The sequence below is a fragment of the Periplaneta americana genome, chromosome 8 (assembly GCF_040183065.1).
Source record: "Periplaneta americana isolate PAMFEO1 chromosome 8, P.americana_PAMFEO1_priV1, whole genome shotgun sequence".
NCBI classification, from domain to species: domain Eukaryota; kingdom Metazoa; phylum Arthropoda; class Insecta; order Blattodea; family Blattidae; genus Periplaneta; species Periplaneta americana.
This window is the reverse complement of record NC_091124.1, coordinates 134,641,842-134,663,129: the sequence shown is the minus strand read 5'-3', so window position 1 is coordinate 134,663,129 and position 21,288 is coordinate 134,641,842. Positions and strand designations below refer to the sequence as shown.

At 33.7% G+C, this 21,288-nt stretch overlaps 1 protein-coding gene across 2 annotated transcripts in view; it reads right to left on the bottom strand.

Annotated features, from left to right (window-relative positions):
* Positions 1-1,907: 1,907 nt before the first annotated feature.
* Positions 1,908-21,288, bottom strand: part of Sras (Ras converting CAAX endopeptidase Sras) — a 168,787-nt gene continuing 149,406 nt past the window's right edge. The window contains exon 8 of one of the 2 annotated variants that reach the window (XM_069833671.1): positions 1,908-2,912. In XM_069833671.1, the coding sequence (XP_069689772.1) occupies positions 2,899-2,912 (14 nt within the window). In that variant the 3' untranslated portion in view covers positions 1,908-2,898. Of the gene's footprint in view, positions 2,913-5,159; positions 5,285-21,288 lie in introns of those variants that run through there. The other variant, XM_069833670.1, reaches the window with a different exon arrangement.

Genomic DNA, 21,288 nt, shown 5'->3' with positions numbered 1-21,288 from the left:
ATATGTTGTCTAATGTTATTAATCTTCTCTTCATAACAAATAGGTAAATAGGTTTTGCGTAACGTGATCTCACTTGGGATAACTATTTAGGAATTTAGGAGTAAATTTCGTATTCTATTGTCATTCAAGATCCATATTTTAGAAATAATATCCTTTTGTATTATTTTATAGTTTTATAATTCATTCATTGGACATTGTAAGAACCTCGTCAATTGATTTTTGTTCGACAGATTTCCTGTGCAACTTACTGTTGCAATGTTTTTCTATGGCTTTCATTTTCACATTAAGTTCAATCTTACATACTCTACAAACAATTTTTCCGTCATTTGTATAAAGAAACTCATTTCCATATTTCTCCAATGTAGTTTTAAATTCTACCCGAGTTGAGTGTTTTACCTTCGACATTCTGTTGTCGTAATTACACTTCATCATATTAAACAGTAACGAAATACTGTGATAGAAAGATGCCCTAGTTGAGGAATGTGTACGAAATAACAAATAAGTAACTCACTGCAGTACTTCTGTGTTCTACCTGTAATGGCACAGATCCAACTAAATATTTGATTGGTTTGTCCTGACAGAGGGTCAGGGTGGTTTGCATACACTGACATCATATACAATCGAACTGTTACAAACCTTACCACAGTGTTAGGTCATCCCAGTCCCTAAGTCAGGTTATCAGAGATTAACGTGATTTCCAGTTTTATGATATATGTCTATCCGTTAAAGGAAACTTTGTCAAGTTTTCCTATTATGGTCAAGACAGTATATTATCATATTACTCATTAGTTTATAGTAATTTTTAATTACGTACCTGAAAATCAGAACTACACTCTTTAGCAGCCTTAAAGGAAGAGTAAGCAACAACGTTTGGTGGAAAACAATCAGCTGTGCATCATAAATGGCATAGAATGAACCAGTTTGACCAACTTCCAATTTTAATTGAAAAACGAGTTTCTACAACTTAATTAGCATTTAATTCATCAGAAAATTGTTGAAACTACGCAATTTATGACATTTTCATAAAATATAGAGTTTTACCCTCAATTTGAGGTATAAATAGTTTTGTTTATTATTATAAAAAATTCCCCTCCACTCAGGCTCACTTGACAACATTAAGATATATGGATCATATGTAGAAACTAAGAGGAAGGCAGAAAATAGGAAAGATTGGAGAATGCTGGGTTTGCAGTGAAAGACCTGCCATTTGGCAGAACACTATGTATGTATGTAAAAATTAAAAATTATGTTTTACTTAACAATGTTCACAACTGCCAAGATTATATCAGCGTCGCCAGTGTGCTGGAACTTTGTCTCGCAGGAGTTCTTTTACATGCTAGTAAATCTATTGACACGAGCCTGTCACATTTAAGCACACTTCAATACCATCAACTGGGCTGGGATCGAATCCGCAACTTTGGGCACAGACGACCCAATTGTGCCATTCAGGACGACTATGTGTCTATATATGTAGACTCACTTGCATGGAATGGCTATGGACAATATTCACTCATAATAAAATGTCTAATAATATGAGTTAATTTTATTAGCTTTGGTTTTTATGAGATATTAGCAAACTAACTAATATTTTCGAAGAATTAACTAATAATTAATATTAATAAATAATATAAAAATATTATTTATTAATATTAATTATTAGTTATTAGTTAATTATTAATATTAATTATTAGTTAATAGAAATAGAACTATAACTTACACCTGTAAATTTCTAAATTTATGTATTTGTATATTTGTATAAATCTCTGTCACGCTCTTGTTATTGGTTTTCAATACGACTTATACATGTAATATTAATTTTCTTTTATACAATCACACAAATTGTTATACTAGACTTTGTCCTCGTGGCAGTCCTCTAATTAGGAAAGTTTCTAATAAAAAAATATTAGTTAATATGAAACAGGCTCCCGGAAGTACCTTTATTAAACTATTTTATTTTAAGGAATTCACAATATTTTACATGTGACATATGTACAAAATATACACTAAGTTTTCAATTAACATTAATGTTTTATTATTTTCTTCTGATAATGAATTACACAATTGCAGACATACTAAAATATATGAACTAAACATTATATCACTTTCATAAACAAAGTGGGCTATATTCCGAACCATGTCATGTCAGTATTTTTCGTTCATGAGTAAAAGTTTGCTTGGTAAATGCTAAAAAATGAACAATCCTTCATACATATAATATGATGTATACAAGCTGTTGAAGTGACAATGTCATAGTGTAGCACTATGAAACAATGTTAATGGAAGTTTCAAAGCTGTCAAAATTTCTTGTGCATCGATCAATATTGTAAATCCTTCTGTTAGTCTTTGCCATGACAGTGTCGTCAGAAAACGGAACATAACTATTTAGGAATTTAGGGGTAAATTTCGTATTCTATTGTCATTCAAGATCCATATTTTAGAAATAATATCCTTTTGTATTATTTTATAGTTCTATAATTCATTAATTCATTCAATTATTATCTTCCATAGATCTTACATGAGCAATGAAGCTTTAAAATGTGGAACTAGTCAAAATTTTACAATGTTACAATTACATTTTTACAAACTTTTACAATATTTTACAATTTTTACAGTTTTACAATGTAGTAATTTTCTAAAATGATGAGGTGAGGTCCGAGGTTTCGCCAAAAAATTACCTGGCATTTGCCTTTTGGTTGGGGAAAACCTCGGGAAAACCCAACCAGGTAATCAAATCAAAGGGGGAAATGAAGTGATGCTGAGGACTCACCACAGACCATCCGGCTTCAGTCCCATGGCTGGGGAAAACCTCGGAAGGAACCATTCATTGAGACCAAAGGGGGATCCAACCCAAGCCCGAACGCAGCTCCAGATCAGCAGCCCATCGAGTCTGACGATGAGCTACATCAATGGCTCTACTTGACAATAAACATCACATTACATGTGGCTTGTATTGGAAACTGCAATTAATTTGTACAAAGATACACTTTCATTAAACTATATGTTTCAGTCTTTTCTAATTTTATTTTTGTACCACTTGTTTACATGGCAAAGAATTAAAACTTAATGGATAAATTAATGAGCATTGAAATGAAATAAAGATTTTAAAAAATTTGTTGAATTTTAATATGAGTATATTCAATGCCTGGACCATAACCAACGACTTAAAACAGAAAATTTGCTCCAATTGACACACTTAATCATGGACATGTTTCAAGTCCATCTTCCTCTTCCACTAACTGATATTTCCATAAATGTTACAAAGTTGAAACTTATTAAAGGAATCGAACACATTTTACTCTTCTTACTTTTGCATAACACAATGCCTAGTATTACAAGGCTACAAAAGCAATAAGTTAAATGAAGTTTACTAATACTTTCGGTTCTGCCATAGATTTTAACAGCATTTGTTGGAAGAAAAGTATTGTGCATGAACTTTTGAAGCATTATTATTTTTTTTTTTACATACAAACAATAATAATCGGTTAGTTTCTTTTATTCCAAACAAAAATGTGTACTGAATATTTATAGGTATTTCAGTACAGTTGCAGTGGTGGACTTTTGTGCTTCAGTTTTTTTTTAATAAGGCAACATAGTTTCTATATGCACAGATGATTTACAATAACATTTCATATAAAAATATCACTACAAACCCTATAAATATCAGTAAATAATGTCAATATTGGACTATCATATATTATAACACTATATTACATTTTTGTGTATTCCTATATTTGTAAAGCATTTAATGTAACGAGCTATAATAAATATGGCCAATAAGATGAGATCTTGAAGTACTGTAACTGTGAAATGACACTTTATACGGAGATTATATTGAAGTACTAACTGTAAAATGGCAGTTTATATGAAAATTATAATAATAAAATTATCAGTATCATTCACTAAGGTTAGATATAGTTGACTCATTATACCTGCAGTTGAAATTGGTCCATGGACATTATTTCAACAGATGACACAAAAAATACGAAGAATAAGAATGCGAGGCTCAGAGGATGACTATATGTAATGAAGTGGCAGTTGCAAAAATTATACGGTAGGTATTTTTGATAATAAATGTGTGTATATGTATAGAATGGTATCCATCAAAACGAAATTATGTGGTTAATTTGTGATTTTAAATTGAGCAATCCTTTCTATCACTAGTCTCGCCCATAAGTTGCAACTTCATTGTTTGTATCATGTTTTATAAATTATCCTTTTCTGAAAACAGTTCATCTTACAGTATGAACGGTCATTTTTGGTTATTGACTTCACAGTCTGCATGTGAAAGAGAATTTATCGTGTCACAAATACTACAGCATAATTCGATTATTCCGAAACAATAGAATTTTTTGATAATTTGGAAACAATTGACTGCATTCATTCGACTTACAGTTCAGAATAAAAAGTGACAGTGGATTGACAGAATCCCGATGATTGCGTGAATACGTCTTTTACTTTATTGTTTTGTACTGTATTATTGTTAGCAGAATTTTTTATAGCCTTGGAAAAACCATATATGATCACATATATTATAATTTCGATAAAATGTTTATTGAAATATCTAAATAGCTCTTTATAACAAAATCTGTCTTTTAATACTTACAACACTTACACTTTGTAAAGTATAATCCACAGTGGATCATGAAATCCATTAGTCATCTCTAGTATTGCTCTCTGTTGAATATCCTTATTCAGTGAAATTTTGATATTACCAGACACTGTTCTATACCGCAAGGTGAGAGTTTTATCACTAGCAGTCATATATAATATTATATAGTCCAGCACTGGACGATATATTGAAGGAAATACTTATTTCCTAACAGTACAAAATTGTTTATTTACATGGGTACCTACCAGGCTTTCATGTACAAGGAAATTTAATATATTATGGTATGACTTAAATTCAACTGGAAGTTAGTGAAGAAGAAAGAGCTGTTGAATCTCAAATGGTTTTATTGTGGAAAATGTTATGTTAGGCTTAGTACACACATCACACATCCACAAAGAAAAACACAGACAGGATGGTGAGTATTGTATGCAGGATGAAAATCTGGAAAATAATCATGTAAAAATATAAGGGAATATATATATATATATATATATATATATATATATATATATATAAAATCCCTTATACTATTTTCCATATATATATATATATATATATATGCTGAATAAAGATTGATTTGGAACTGAGTGTATAAATTCACTGTAGAATGAGCTTGTGGATATTCTGCAGACATTGATCAATTACCAGGGCCAAAACATCCTGCCTCACAGATTGCTGAAATGAGAAAACGCAAAAAGATTTTTGCTGCGAATGGTAGAACATACACTCAATACCACTAATCTGGAGAAAAGATCCAAAAGAGATCGAAGAAAGAGACGGGAAAAATATAATTATGACCTTATTCAATATCAGTATCTACTACAATGAATGGAAAAAAGTGTGTCCGATCTGTATTATAAAATTAAAGATAAATGTAAGATACATCCTGCATTGTTGAAGGCTGTGATGATATCAACATGGAGAGTTGCAAATGACATGAAGTTGGATCACTATGATATTCCATTTATCATTGATCAATAGCATGAGGCTGACAACCTTTTAACAATTTCAATTCAAGATATAAACCAGTCATTAAACAGTATGAAATCGGATTCTTCACTAGGACGAGATAAAGTATTACTATTACTTTAAAATTAGCTAAATGTTCATCTGTAATCGTCGAATTGTTAGATCTCATGTCAAAATAGGGGACTGTTCCGGAGAATATGAGAAAAACAAGAACAATATTAGTTAACAAAGGGAAAGGAGATGAATCCAATCCATTAAATTGGAGGCCGATTTGTGCAAGCTCAGTCATTTGTCGTCTTATAGAGATAGTCCTTGAGCATAAGTTAAGGGAATTTATTAGCTTAAATGACAACCAAAGAGGATTTATTCGTGAACCTAGTGTTCTTATAAATACACATTGGTAGATAGTTGTTTACGAAATGAAAAAAAAAATAAAAAAAGATATTACAGTTGTCATGCTGGATGTATCTCAAGTGTTTGACACAGTGGAACATAGACATTTATCCAATACCAACAAATTCTCGGGATTTAATTAAGAATATGGCGCAAGGAAATTTCATAAATATTAAATGCTCCTGAAAGTGTCTCTGACCCTGTGGTACTTCGAAGAGGGCTATTTCAGGGATCTCTCTTATCACCAATATTATTTAATTTATCTATTGATTTTATTCTAAAGGAACTGACAGAGAGACAAATCTCTGAACTGTATGGTTTTGAGGTTCATGCTGAATTAGAAAAACTGACAATATCAGTTTTTTTACACTTTATAAATCATAATATGCTGTTTAAGAAATGGTTATGATGGTTTAATTGCTGGTTCACAATACTGATCTTAATTTAAATGTTAATAAATCAGCAGCAATTCACATCCAAAAAGGAAGTTACTAAACGGCGATTTAATTATAGGCACTGAAGAGTCTATTAAAGCAATTTCACTGGATGATACAATTAAATACTCGTATTTTGATATTATGTTCAATGACGAAATTAAATTTTATGATCAACAAATTCTTCTGTACCAGTGTAAAGATCTTGAGATTTTAACAGCAACGCCAATAATAAGCCAGATAAAAAATTAACCATAGTCCATCAGTATATTTGGCCAAAATTATACTTTACAGATGGCACCACTACACCCAATTGCTGGCTGATTATTTGGAGGATACTGAAAGAATGAGAAGTTCAATAAAAGAAACATTATTTTTACTCTCTTATGTTCCTAATAATATGTTATATTCAAGCTCAAAAGTCAGAGGTTTAAATATTATCCGAGCAATGTGGAAGGCCATTTTCAACATAGTCATGCTTGTGTGACTTTACTAAAGGCAGAAAATTGCAATATTGATGCTATGTGGCCTTTAAAAGAGTTAGTAGGAGCTTACAACTGCCTCAGTCTGCCTCACCCAAGAGGAATAACAAAAAATAATAAAAAAAAATTGCGTAATTTTAGGAAAGAATTGACAAAACGAGAGTTTGAAACATGGACATTACTTCCCACTAGAAGAAAAGGAGTTTTCTTGTAGCCTATAATGAATCTCTTAGCATCAATAAATGGATATTAAATAAGAACGTGATATCAACATCTGAATGGATAGCAGCTTTGAAAATGAATGCCAATATTATTACAATTCGAGGAATTCCTGATCAATCCTAAGATGATACCTGGTGCAGACATAGATGCCTGGAGATAGAAACTCTTGCTCACGTCTTGAGGCATTGTAATCATGAAGCTCTTCTAAGAAACGTTCGAAGATAGCTGCTGCATTGAAAGGAAAGAGTTGGACTGTGGAAGAAGTTCACTGCATTGTGGAAGCAAGATCTACTAGTGTTTTAGCTTACTGTAATGACTCCATGACTGGTTATATAATAGATTACATAATTCGTTTTGATACAGATAGAGGTCAATCAACAAGGGTGAATGAGGAAAAGAAATCCATTTATATCCCCACAATTCCATATTTTATGGAAAAATACAATCTCAACATAGTAGAAGTTTTGAGTCTTCTTATTGGAGCTGAAGGAGTAATTACACCTGTCTTCGAAAATTTTAGACGACATTTTAACCTTCCCACAACTCTTTGTGATGATATGTATTATCAATGATTAAAATGTCTTGCCAGATTTTAAATAATCATTTTAGTCATCAGTAATAATTGTGTTAACCTTTATTGATTGTGTTTTCATGTGTATTCTTTCATTTTTCTTTCTGTTAATTGTTATTTTCATGAATTGTAATTTGATAAGGTATACAGAGTCCTTTGGGGCTGCCTTAAAGGCAGTTGATGATAATAATAATAATAATAATAATAACAATATTTTCCACTTTCCTCCAACAGAAAATGCAGCGAAATTCCATCTACTATGACTGCATTTGCAGTGCATCACTTGGGAAAGCCTTGATACGACTGCTCCTGATCTTAGGCAATGGGGATGGCAGGAATTAAATAGTGAATTTCACTTCGGAATATAAAGTATATATATGCCTTCACGTGTTAATTAACTACATTACCTTGTTGACTAGTTTCGGTTGGTGGGCCATCATCAGAACTGGCAGATCTTTGCGCCTTCTCATTGTGTTTCACAAGTTGTGTAATTAAGATGTATAATAGTGGATTTCAGCCAATTGTGACAGATATGAGCCCTGTACCAGACTGAATATGAGACATATTTTTTTTTTACTTGGTTATTAATGATGTTGTATAGCTGGTAATAGTGAGATGGTACTACAGTGAGATGAGGCCGAGGATTCGCCATAGATTATCTGCTATTCGCCTTATGGTTGGGGAAAATCTCGGAGAAAAAACTCAATCAAGTAATCAGCCCAAGCGGGAATCGAACCCATGCCAGATCGCAACCCCAGATCAGCAAACAAACGTGCTATTGCCTCAGCTACACTGGTACATGATACATTATGCCTGTAAAACAACAGTTTATGAACAATGTCATAATATGAAATGTACATGACACTGATAGAGACTGCCAAATACTTTACTATGCAGAAGCTGTTGCGGGAAAGATTGCACAAATTCTGGAAAAAAAGTGATGAGGATTAAAGGGATATATAATAGTTCATATAGCGTTTATATTGGAATGACAGATTTACTGAAAATGATTCTTTTAATATCATTATAAATAAAAATTATTGGAGATAAGTTATTAAAATATTATTTTATTAGGCTTACTTACGTAATAAACCTTCTACATATATTTTTTTTGTACCAAGATATGAATTGCTTAGGAAAATATTTGGGGCTAAGAGGGATAAAGTTACAGGAGAATAGAGAAAGTTACACAACACAGAACTGCATGCATTGTATTCTTCACCTGACATAATTAGGAACATAAAATCCAGACATTTGAGATGGGCAGGACATGTAGCATGTATGAGTGAATCCAGAAATGCATATAGAGTGTTATTTGGGAGGCTGGAGGGAAAAAGATCTTTGGGGAGGCCGAGATGTAGATGGGAGGATAATATTAAAATGGATTTGATGGAGGTGGGATATGATTGTAGAGACTGGATTAATCTTGCTCAGAAAAGGACCGATGGCTAGCTTATGTGAGGGTGGCAATGAACCTACAGGTTCTCTAAAACCCATAAGTATGTATCAAAATATGAATGTATATTTCACACATTTTGATCTTTGATATATCATAATGCTGGAAAAGTCAATAAACCTTTTGTGGTACAGGTAATTAGTTCTGGGTTCAGATGGTTTTTTCCTTATTAAGATTCTACCAATATTGTAACTCTTGTATTAATACAGCATTCTGCACCGTGAACTTAACTCAGACTATGGTAATGTTGATAATGACATGTGAAGAAATTATAGGAAGAGTCTGTGATCCAACGTCGACAGTTACCCAGCAATTCGGCTTCAATTGGTTGAGGGAAAACCAACCAACCAAGTAACTTGTCTCAGCCAGGATTTGAACCCTGGCTCACTTGTCTCAGAGTCAGACATGGTAACCATTACTCTACAGCGGTGGACTAAAAATGATACTTTAAACTGATAGAAATATAAAGTGGTATTAGTCATTTAAAATGAGATTATACCTAGTCATTTACTTACTTCTCAAGCAATGAACAGCATTATAAGTCCAAACCATTCAAGGGCAACAAATATCTGTTATGGACATTTACCCATGATTAGAAAGATGTAGTCACTGCCAGCATGTGCAAAGCAACAGAGACAGATTCAGAATTATCCAAGGGTCTTGCCTGGTTTTCAATTTGTAGTTGGATAAGAATTCTGGGTGATACATGATTCCTATGGAAAAATGCATTCATTTCTTTACCATCAACCAGCTCACTCCTGCAGCTACCTCTATATTTTAAGTTTCCTTGAAGTTCCTCATGCTGTATGTTAGTAAAGGTCAAGATCTGAGATGATAATACCGGTAATTATAAGACAACACAGGACAAATACAATTCATTCATCAGTCCCTAGGTAGGAATTTAAGTTTTCACTGGGTTTGGCAGCCATGCAAGGAAGTCTTTTTCTCTTTTTTGGTGATCATGTGATCGAATGATTGGCATTGCTGTTTTTCCTGTTTACAATACAGCAGCAACTGTTTATGTTTCCCATACATTCATTAAGTCTACTCGACGTAATATGTTGAGAATTTTCCAGGCGTCCAAGTTCTAAGTTATCCTACAAGTCTTTTTAATATATCTCTGTCATTGAATGACTGTTAAATTTCAAGTGGCTTATCCTGGTTGTGGGCATTGGCACATTAAAACCTTCTGGTATCTCTCTTCCCTGTTACTGCAAACTGTGACATTGCATAGAGGCAGAAAGATCTGTACAGTGCATAATCTTGTTAGAAAATTTATGGAAACAAAAAGCAGCAAAGGAAGAGACGGTACGTTTTGACTGTGGAAACTAGTTGCGGCTCATAGAAGGCCCTGTGGTGGAACTACTCCTACAAAAATCTAAAAATATACTTTTGAATAATGAAATTTAAAATTTATATTAGTGATATGATATGATATATTTCGTCTAGCACTTTTTTTTTACATGTAATGGTGGACCTCACATAAATTTAGATTAATAGGAAATGTTTCGAAATTTTACACTGTTCATCCAGTAGTGACAGTCTCAACATATTTGAAACTATAAATCTACAAATATTTGAAACTTTTGATATCAACAGATGTTTTTAAAATATATAGTAGATTACAGGCTCCACCTAGGAAATTTAATATTCTCTATGTAACACAGCTGGGAGGTATGGTTTCGATAGGGTTTGGTTGTTACTTGTTGAAATGAAGGCTCAGCTCCCAATGCTAAAGCATGTCTTACCAACACTAGCAAGAATTCACGTTTAGCAGCCTACCTAAAATAAAAAGAATGTTAAAAAGAACATTCAAAGGGTGACTGAACATCCAGCCTTAATCAGCATTAGCAACAGCTAGAACAGTCATCATCATCATCATCATCATCATCATCATCATCATCATCATCATCATCATCAGCCATACAGGTTATAGTCTCAGAAAATATATTATTTGGCAAAAGATGAAGAAGAAACGCATCCTTTAATTTGGAAAATCGTATGTTTCCAAGAAGATGAAGTAAATGAACATTCATTGTCAGTGGCAGAATGTTTTCTTTTTTTTAATTGTACACTTACAATGTTCTGTAAAGCAATTAAAATATTAGAATGTGAAAATATGCTTTCAACCGAAGTGTACAAAATCATGTTGGGACTAAAGACTCAAATAGAAAGTCGTAAAAAGGATCATTTTTCGGTTTCGAAGTGAATATGCTGCTTGAAAATCTCAGAGGCCGAAAAACTAACTGTAATAAAAGAGTTCACCACTGTGTATGACAGATTGTTGCAGTATCTAGACAAGTGGTACGATATGAGCGACAATAACATATTTTCAGTTATATCTGTTCTTGATCTATCTAGCCCATAGATGCCCAATTGTAACTCATACGAGGTAACCCCTGGCATAAGCAACCCGCAGCGCATATTCTTTAAGGTCGTTTTTCCTATTTTATCAGGGGGGGCTTTAGAGGTAGTGCCATTGTGCCATGGCACTACCAGAATACGAAGGAAAAGGAGAATTCATATTTTCCGCTCAAAACCTGAGAGAAACAAGTTACGCTTACACAAACTCTACCGTTCAATATGATCTTTGCAGCGAAACACGTTGTAACCAGTGTCTGGAGGATGGATCTGTGCCAGGCACTACATCCCATAAGAAATATAATGGGATGCGCGCGTGCAATCTTCATGTTCGCTCGTCCTTTTCAGCATCTAAAACATGATCTAAAATGTGCTGGGTACAATTTGCCGCTGGCTTTTGAAATGCTTGTAAAACTGTATACATTCCCATTTTCTACGCCAATCCCTTACTACCTCTCGCTCGGTTTGTCCTTCCACTTTGTCGGAACAAGTTTCTTAGAGCAAAGACTGCAACAATAAGATAATAAAATCTCTCCCTGTTTGAAAACTTGGCTTGAGAAAGTTTTCACTTTATTATTTCTACCAACAGTACCAATTGTAGTGTGAACATGTTAAGTCGTGAGATTGTCATCGTAATAGTGGTCGTGTTATCGTGTTGTGTACTGTGAAAAAATGAACTCGGTTGGTGCTTTATTGAAATTTCCGTTTTCAATATTAACATATGAAAACAAACTTCGTGTTAAAGAATTAGGCAGACCTACACCGCACTAAAATATTCATCAAAAGCAGCAAAGTGCTAAAGTTAACAGATCTCGCAAATTCAACCCAGATATTTATTTAAAAAACAACTGGTTGTGTGGATGTGATGTGAAAAATGCGTTCTTCTGTTTCCCGCGTGTTCTGTTCGGAGGTGAACTTAGCTGGTCAAAAGTGGGTGTGACAGATTTAGTACATTTATGGGGTAAAATAAAAACACATAATAAGTCAAAGGTTAATATGAATAATGTCTTCAGTTTGTCTATGCTGGGTAAAGCGAACACTGAAAATCAGTTAAATTCACACTACAGACTCGCGATTGCAAAACAATGAGCAAGTTGATAAAAACAGATATGTGTTAAATGTAATAATAAATTGCATACGATTTTGTGGGGCACTAGATTTAGCACTAAGAGGGCACGATGAATCTGAGGAGTTTTGTTTGCAAAATAGACAACTTCAACAAAAAAATTATGGATTTATTTTCAAATCAGAAGAATAAGCGAATGGGTTTTATCTATCACGCATATTAACCTGGTCAACAAAAGTGTTCAAGTGCTCCAGTTGTATAAATTTTGGTGAGTGATTATTATTATTATTATTATTATTATTATTATTATTATTATTATTATTATTAGAGACGAGAATTTCATGCACTATAAAATCCCAAAATATGCATGCATTCATGCACTATCAAACAATGAAATATGCATGATCAAGCGAAAAATACATTAAAATATGCACTTTTATTTTTGTTTCAAATGTCTTATTTCACTTCACTTTTTTTGCACAGTTAAAAACCTAATAACATTTTTAAATTGGTTTCTGTAAGGTTCCTGCACTTGTCAGTCAATATGTTTTTGTAGGCAGAGAATGACCTCTCTATATTGCAAGAAGTTAAGGGTTTAAACTTGAATGAACACATTTGTGACAGTGTCAGGTCAAATTCTTCATTCAGTTTTCGCCACAAATAACCTTCTTCACTGAACAAAAGAATCCGCAGTCTGGGTCAGCATTTATGACCCTGTCCAATTTGTTTTTCACCGCTACATCCACTTTCCCACGGGCATAACTGAGGGATCTATGAAATTCTTTGAAGATTCTTTCTTTTGTTGCATTCTTGCAATATGTGAAACAGATGCAACAAGCTGGTCCACTTGAAATTTTTTAGTACATTTCATCTGAAATTATAATAGACCTTACGGTTACCTAAATACGATTTAAAAACGGATATCGTAATTTAATAATTATTTTAAATAAGTTTTGTAATTTTTTTGCAAAGAACAATTGAGGCACTCAGAAGCAAAGTGATACAAGTGACATTTAGTAAGTTTTGAGATAAGTGAATTTGAAGTTGAAAAGGAAATTAAAAAATTTGTTACAGGACTATGTTGCTGTAAATTTATAGTTGTATATGTTGGTACCTATATTTTTTAACTTCTAAATAGAAATTATCTATTCTAAAACAGTTTAGGTAAAATAGGATCCTAAAGTCACTTGTATTATTTTGCCACGAAAATATTTTTGTGGAAAAGTAATATAAGTGCAAGGGTTTTCGGTATTTTTATATTATTTAAAACAAGAACAAGGACATTGCTTACAACAATGAAACATTTCTGTCTTAACAGCACTTGAGCTTTCTTATTATCATATTATAACAAAAAATGTGTCTGTATAACCGAAAGAATCAATCAGTCAATCTTCTTAATGTATCCAGTTGTTTGCAGACAACATAAAGTCAACTATAGTCCACTGTAGTATTTTCAGTTCTTCTTTTTCATAGTAAATTAGGGGTATTTTGATCAGTGTTCATTATAGATGCCTGTTGCTAGTAGCCAGAGTTGGGGTGTAGTCAATATATACTGCAGGGCTGTATCTTCTGCAACTGGTACTGATGATTTTAATTTATTTCTTTTGTGGTTTATGAATGGACAGTATAGAAGAATGTGTTCCAGATCTTCATCATGATTATTACACCACAGACAAGTAGGATTATCAAAAATGTGAAATCAGTGTAGGTACAACTGAGTGACAATGTGACCTGTTCTGGCTCTTGTCTGGGCAAGTTTTTGTACATTTCCAGGTCATTCAGTTTCTTTTTAACGGACTGTAAAATTTTTCCTTTGTCAGAAGAGAGCCAATTGTTGATCCATAGGTTTATAAAATGAAACTTTACTGAAGTAAAGGCATTGGATAGAGATATCACTTGAAGAGATCTTGGTTGCAAATATGTTGCCTGTTTCGCAACATTATCGAACTTCTCACCACAATGACTAGGTATCCATTGAAATTTTATTTTCTTTTGGAGTTTTTTTAGTTCACTTAGTTGTTTCTGAATTGGAATAATTATATGTGCGTATAGGTGTGTATATATTTGATTATATTAAATAAAGCCCCCTTGGAGTCGGTAAGTATTCAAATAGATCTTTCAGAAATTTGAGTAACACACTAAAGAGCAGCATCAATAGCTAGAAATTCAGTGTCAAGACTGGAGGGGGCTGAACATGGTATGAAGTAATTTTCTTGATATTTTGGAATATAATACCCTGTTCCTGATGTTCCATCATCAGGGTTTAGAGATTCATCTGTATAAATTTGAAGATAATCCTTATATGTGCTGCAGAGTAGTTACATGGCATCTAACCTAAGAATGTATGGAGGATCATTTTTGAAATGATTTCGTGGAATTTGTAGGCTATGTTCTGGAATTATCCATTTTCATGGAGGAATTTCATTTACAACTGGAGTTTCAGCAATGAGTGTGTCTGTGATATAGACTGGTATTTCTTCTTTGTTTATTTTGTAGAAATTACATAGGATATTATCTGATTGTTTGAAGAACATCTGAGATCTGGATGAGGCTTGCAATTTTAAATGTATTTTTAGATCCTTTTTTAATACATACTGTCTGATTGGTTGAATATTATATTCAAATTCTAGGGCAACAGTTGATGTGGTTTTTGGTACTCCGAAAGAAGAGGGCTAAGAAAATTTCAAATTTTAAATGAAATTCAGCCTTAGTCGCTGTTCATTACGTCACTAGGCTCATCTAATGAAGTCACATCTCTCTCTGCTGAAACATCTATGTTTCTGTCATGAAGTGCATCTGTAATGTTCCTACCGCGAATATTCCTTCAACTTCCTCTTCCACGCACTTTTCCACGTCCTACAGTCATTATTACAGGCCCATCCTAATGCTCCAGGTCATCAAAGAAAGAGTGGTGTATGAATGGGATGAATTTCATTAGCTATTGCAAGTTTCTCCACTTAGCAAAACTTATCCTTATTGGATCACTGTATAGTTGGTCCAATGTGTTCAGGCCTTCCACGAAGATGTTTCGAATATGTAATCTATAAACTCTCTCCATTATGGCAAATGAATTAGTCATACACAGAAGAAACGCAACAACAATATGTAAACAACGCACTTGTATTAGTTTGCCTCTCAATCAAAACTCTGTATGCATTGTAATACAAGTGTAAGGCCAACATGGAGCAGCACTGACTGGAACTGCACTTATATTACTTTTTCTCTGAACAGAAGTGACGTTAAAGATTTAGAATATATACTTATCTCACTTTTTAAAAAAATGTCACTTATATTACTTTGCTTCTGAGTTCCTCAATTGTCATATAAAATATTCGGAAACAAAACAGCATTGCTTAACTCTTTACTCCAACAGTCGCAAAATACGACATCCTCATCTGACCTAATAAAATCTTTTCCTGTACAGTAATCCACTATGCAAGGAGTACACTTTTGGAATCTTTAAATTGGAAACATATTAGAACCACATTAACATGCGCAAACAGAATAAACAAGCATATTAACAACTTACGATATTCACACACTGCAAACACAGTTTAACGATGATTCCAATTTTAGAAGAATCTAAATTGCTACTAGTACTAGAAAAGGAAGAGAATTTACAACCTCCCTGAAAGAGGATGCTTTTGACCTAAATTATTTGTCGGCAATTTCCTTGAACCCTCTATATTTCCTTTCTACTTACTATTTTCAAAATATCCAACGTAATAAATTCATTTATGGCACGCAATGTATAGAGGGTCATCAGTAAAGTGTTGTAAAAGTGGACTTCCGTCCAGGGAAAGGTCTCTGACACCTTATTGTGAACATCTTAACATTTTATTTAATTTTTCTGTTATTTAGTTTATTTCTTTTTCTTCTTCTTCAATCCTGATTCCTGAAGCTAAAATATGGGATATAAAATCGAGAAACTGAGGTGTCCACACAAAACCATTAAACATGCATTTAAACTGGATGTAATGTATATTATATGCATTATTAAGCTAAAAATTACCTAAATATGCATTATGCATGTTTTTATCCCTAAAAAGTCGAAAACATGCAAATATGCACGGGGAAAGTACACATATTTGGAACTGGAAAGTAATGAAATGAATAAGTACTAAGTTTGAGCTATGTCCTATGTTCCTATAAAAACATGCATTCGCATGGAATTCTCGTCTCTAATTATTATTATTATTATTATTATTGCTTATTTCTTGGCTTTGGTTTAGACCATAGGCGGATCCAGGGAGGAAATAGTAGGAAAAAGAGTTACCCTCCCCCTTAGAGTATCCTGGATCTACCACTGATTTTGGTACTAGGCATTAAATATGTATGAGCCGCCACTGTATTTCATATGAAAAGTTATTGACCTTAGCAGATCATGCAATGACGTGCAATATCTCCAGCGGCAGTTCCTCTATATCTGCACAAGGGCACGTGAACACCTTTAAAACCAACAATAACCATACGCATTACTGTATTAATATTATATCTATTACTTTCCAATGTGCAATGACGTTCCTACATTTTTCGTCTCGAGAGAATGTCCTGCTCGTGTGTCGTGTGTCTTTAAATCTCCATTGGACAGATTGACAGCAGCTCGCACAATTTTTCTCTAGCAGGGTGAAATAGCCTGAGGCGAGAATATTTTCTGTTTGTTACAATGGTTACAATAGCTCTGCTCGCACAGGTCTGGCTCCATCTCCCTTGGGTCTGGCATCCTGTTCCTTTCTCCCTCTTTCCAGTTTTCTCTCTTTACTCTTTCTTTTCAAAATACCGTTACGTGTGGGGGCTGATTCTGTTGTCTTTTGTTCAGCAAAGTAAGGAAAATACAAGCTGCATTGGTGCGTATTGAAAGTTGAAACAGTAGCACTTGAAGTTTGGAGACAGACGTGTGTGAAATTGTGTGTTAAATTATTGTGGTTTCATACAAAATTGTTTATAGATTATAGTATAAGTGCGTTAAGCAGAATATAGATTTAATTTAATTTCGTTGCGGCAAAGGACTCTGACGGTTTTAGAAGGTCGTTTACATGAGAGGATATGCATATCAATCGACCGTCGTTTGTTAGCATTTTTGATGCCATTTTGTGTAATCATGGCAGTATAGAGCTCGGAGCATCATGCTTTCGTTATCGAGACATTTTTAAAGAATGGTGATTCAGTTGTGAAAACCCAGCGTGCCATTCGGCTCCAATTTAATGTTGGCCACCACGGAGCCGTTCCTGCTCGCAATACCATATTTAGATGGGAGAAAAACTTGCGATTATCAGCATCAGCTTGCAAGAAGAAACCACCAGGACATGTTCGAAGTGTATGAACGCCAGATAACATTGAGCGAGTAAGAGTGGCTGTTACGAGGAGTCCACATCGATCAGCTAGACAGCAGGCTATAGCACTGCGACTTTCAGAAAGTTCTGTGCGCCGAATACTGCATTCATATCTTAAGTTTCATTCACATAAACTTATGATTGTTCCGCAATTGAATGAGAGAGACTATGTCCAACGCAGGACATTCGCCGAGAGAATGGTGGAAATTTTGGCTGACAAAGTTATTTTCATGAGTGGGAGGCACATTTCCATTTAAATGGTTATGTTAATAAGCAGAACTTTAGATACTGGGCCCCCGAATATCCTAATGACCTACATGAGCATGCGCTTCACTGTGCAAAGGTTACAGTTTGCTGTGCTGTGTCTAGATATGGCGTCATGGGCCCGTATTTTTTTTTTTAGGACAACAGAAACAACGTGACAGTGAATAGTGAACGCTACTTCGAAATGCTGAGGACATTTCTTCAACCAGAACTGTGTAGGCGTCTACGTGGGATTGTTAGACAAATTGTATGGTTTCAGCAACATGGTGCCACTGCTCATACGGCAGAAAATTGAATGAAGTTCTGCACCGCATATTTCCAGGGTACATCATTTCTCGGCATGGCAACATTCCCTGGCCTCCCCTCTCGCCTAACCTTACCGTCTGCAACTACTTTCTGTGGGATTACTTGAAGTCCAAAGTGTACGTAAACAGGACCCAAACAACTGATGACCTGAAGATTGTCATTGTCCAGGAAATCACCAACATTGATGGCAAAACGTTGGAAAGAGTGACATGCAACTTCGGAGAAAGATTTGAAGAGTGTATAGAGAGAGAGACGGACACCATTTGAAGGACATAATTTTCAAGACAATCTAAATGTATGTCAACAAAATGGCATACATAGTCAGTTTTTTTGGCAATAATAGATTTGTCCTAGTAGATTTTCATTTGAAAATCGTCCGATTCCTCTGCCACACCTTGTATAATAGTGTATAATACTGTGTTAGGCTGTGATTAATTATTGCTCAGGATAGGGACCAATGGCGGGCTTATGTGAGGGCAGCAATGAACCTCCGGGTTCCTTAAAAGCCAGTAAGTAAGTAAGTAGACTGTGATTAATTATTTTTAGTGATCACTGATTGGGAACTGTAAATTCTGTACAGTTTTGCTTTAACAATGAACTCCGTTCAGTTGCTATTAAGCAAAGACTTGCTCTCTTATGATGATAAATTACCAGCTAAAAATTTAAATGTCATATTAAGAGTTCAGATAAGTTCGTAGATTATAATATCAAATAGTTTGTTTTATTTTCAGTCTATCACTTATCAAGTTATGGCAGCAGAGATGGATTATGTTACATCAATTACAATATAATAAAATATGCATCACAAATATTTTCGACTTGTTGAGTAAGTCATCTTCAGGTGATGTGATTTGCTAACAAACTAGTACAATTGAACATAGGTGAGAAGATACAAAGATAAAAACACACAGAAAACACATGTAAAAATTTAACCTTGCTTGCTCATTTTAAAAAGGTTATAATGGCATCAAACATAGTATTGAATTAAGAACATTCAGATAAAAAAACAATCACGTGAATATGGTTGTGATTGGGAGAAGTATATTTAAGTGGCAAACAATGTGCCAGTGTTGAAGAATTTAAAATTGTTTAAAATAATTTAAACTGAAGGCTTGAGGCGTGTTCATTTGTAATATAATGTTCAACATGATGGAATTCTGTAGGAAGTAGATGTAAGATTATATTCTCAGTCTCTCGCCGCAATGAGAGGCATTAAAATCTGAAAAAATTAATGAAAAGGGATGTTTTAGTAATTTAGATGGAATTAAGTGTTAAAGCCTGAAAGTGCTTTAAAATTAATATTAATACTCACGAAAAGTGTGCAGCAGGAGTTTTCAGAAGTTGCAGCCTTCTCATCGTAACGTTACATGGATGACTGAGCTAGTGAGTTTTATATGAACAGAGTACGGGGAGGAAGTGACAGGCTAAACTATTCAATGACCTTTAGTTTTTGTAGTTGTTGAATAAGTTGTTGAGTGTTTAAAAGTGTGTATTTATTATCCATAGGGAGGGTTTTTTCAAAAACTGTAAATGAAATTTGTTGATTTTATGGTTTGAAGATTGCATGCTATTGACAACTGCTCTCATTGATAGATTCGTTTTATGGGTTTTAGGTAAAGTCTTCAAGGTAGGAATGCAGGGGTTTTGATTAATGTATCTATAAGATTTTAAAGTTGGAATAAGACCCAGTGCTGATTTTATAGCCTGATTAATGTGTTTTTGATATTGTTCAGTGGGATCTGTTTTAAGTTCTACTGTTTGATTTTTAGTGATGAATTCTAAAGTTTTATTTATGTATTCTTTTTTCATTAAGACAATGGAATCAGATTTATCTGCCTTGACGTGAATAACTTTATTTTGATTAAGTTTATTTCCCAGCTTAATAATTTTCTTCTGTTCAGATTCTGCTTCTTGTATTTGTTTTTGTGTTTTTGGATCGTTCAGATATTGTATAATGATCTTGGAGGTTTGGTATCTTAAATGTTCTTTATTTTCATGAGAGCTACTTTGTATAATGTGTTCTGTTTCAATAGCCAAATCTTCGAGGATTTTATTTTTGTCAGAAGGAGCATAATTATGTTTATAACCTTTGTTAAGGATTTCTAATTCGGATGGCAAAAAAGTCAAATCAGTTAGATTAGTTATTCTATTATTGGAATTAGGTGTTTGTTGTGGTGTAATTTGTTGCAGACTGAAGGCAAGAAGGGAATTCAATTTCTTATTTACAGTTTCGTATTTAGAAAACATTAATTGCTTAACCTTTTCATGACATTTCTGTTGTACACTATCCCAATATACACCTGTTGATTTTGCTGTGAGTAAATGTAATGCATATAATTTGTTACGAAGTGATTCTTTCTTTTTGTGTAGAAATTTAATTTCATTTTTCAACCAGCATAATTGGGTTTGTTTAGTTTTCTTTGCAGCTATTGAATTATAGTTGATCTTAATGGTTGCATATTTTGGGATCACCTTGTGCTGAAGACATTGTTTGCTGAACCAAAGATTTGCCTTAGTTTTATGTAGTTTCACCTTAGTGTTCAAGTAATTGTATGCAAGTTTTTTGCCTGACTGGCTTCAATAAATTTAAATGTCATATTAAAAGTTCAAATAAGTTCGTAGATTATAATATGAAATAGTTTGTTTTATTTTCAGTCTATCTCTGATCAAGTTATGGCAGCAGAAATGGATTCTGTTACATCAATTACAATATATTAAAATATGCATCACGAATATTTTCGACTTTTTGAGTAAGTCATCTTCAGGCGATGTAATTTGCGAACAAACAAGTACAATTGAACATAGGTGAGAAGATACAACAA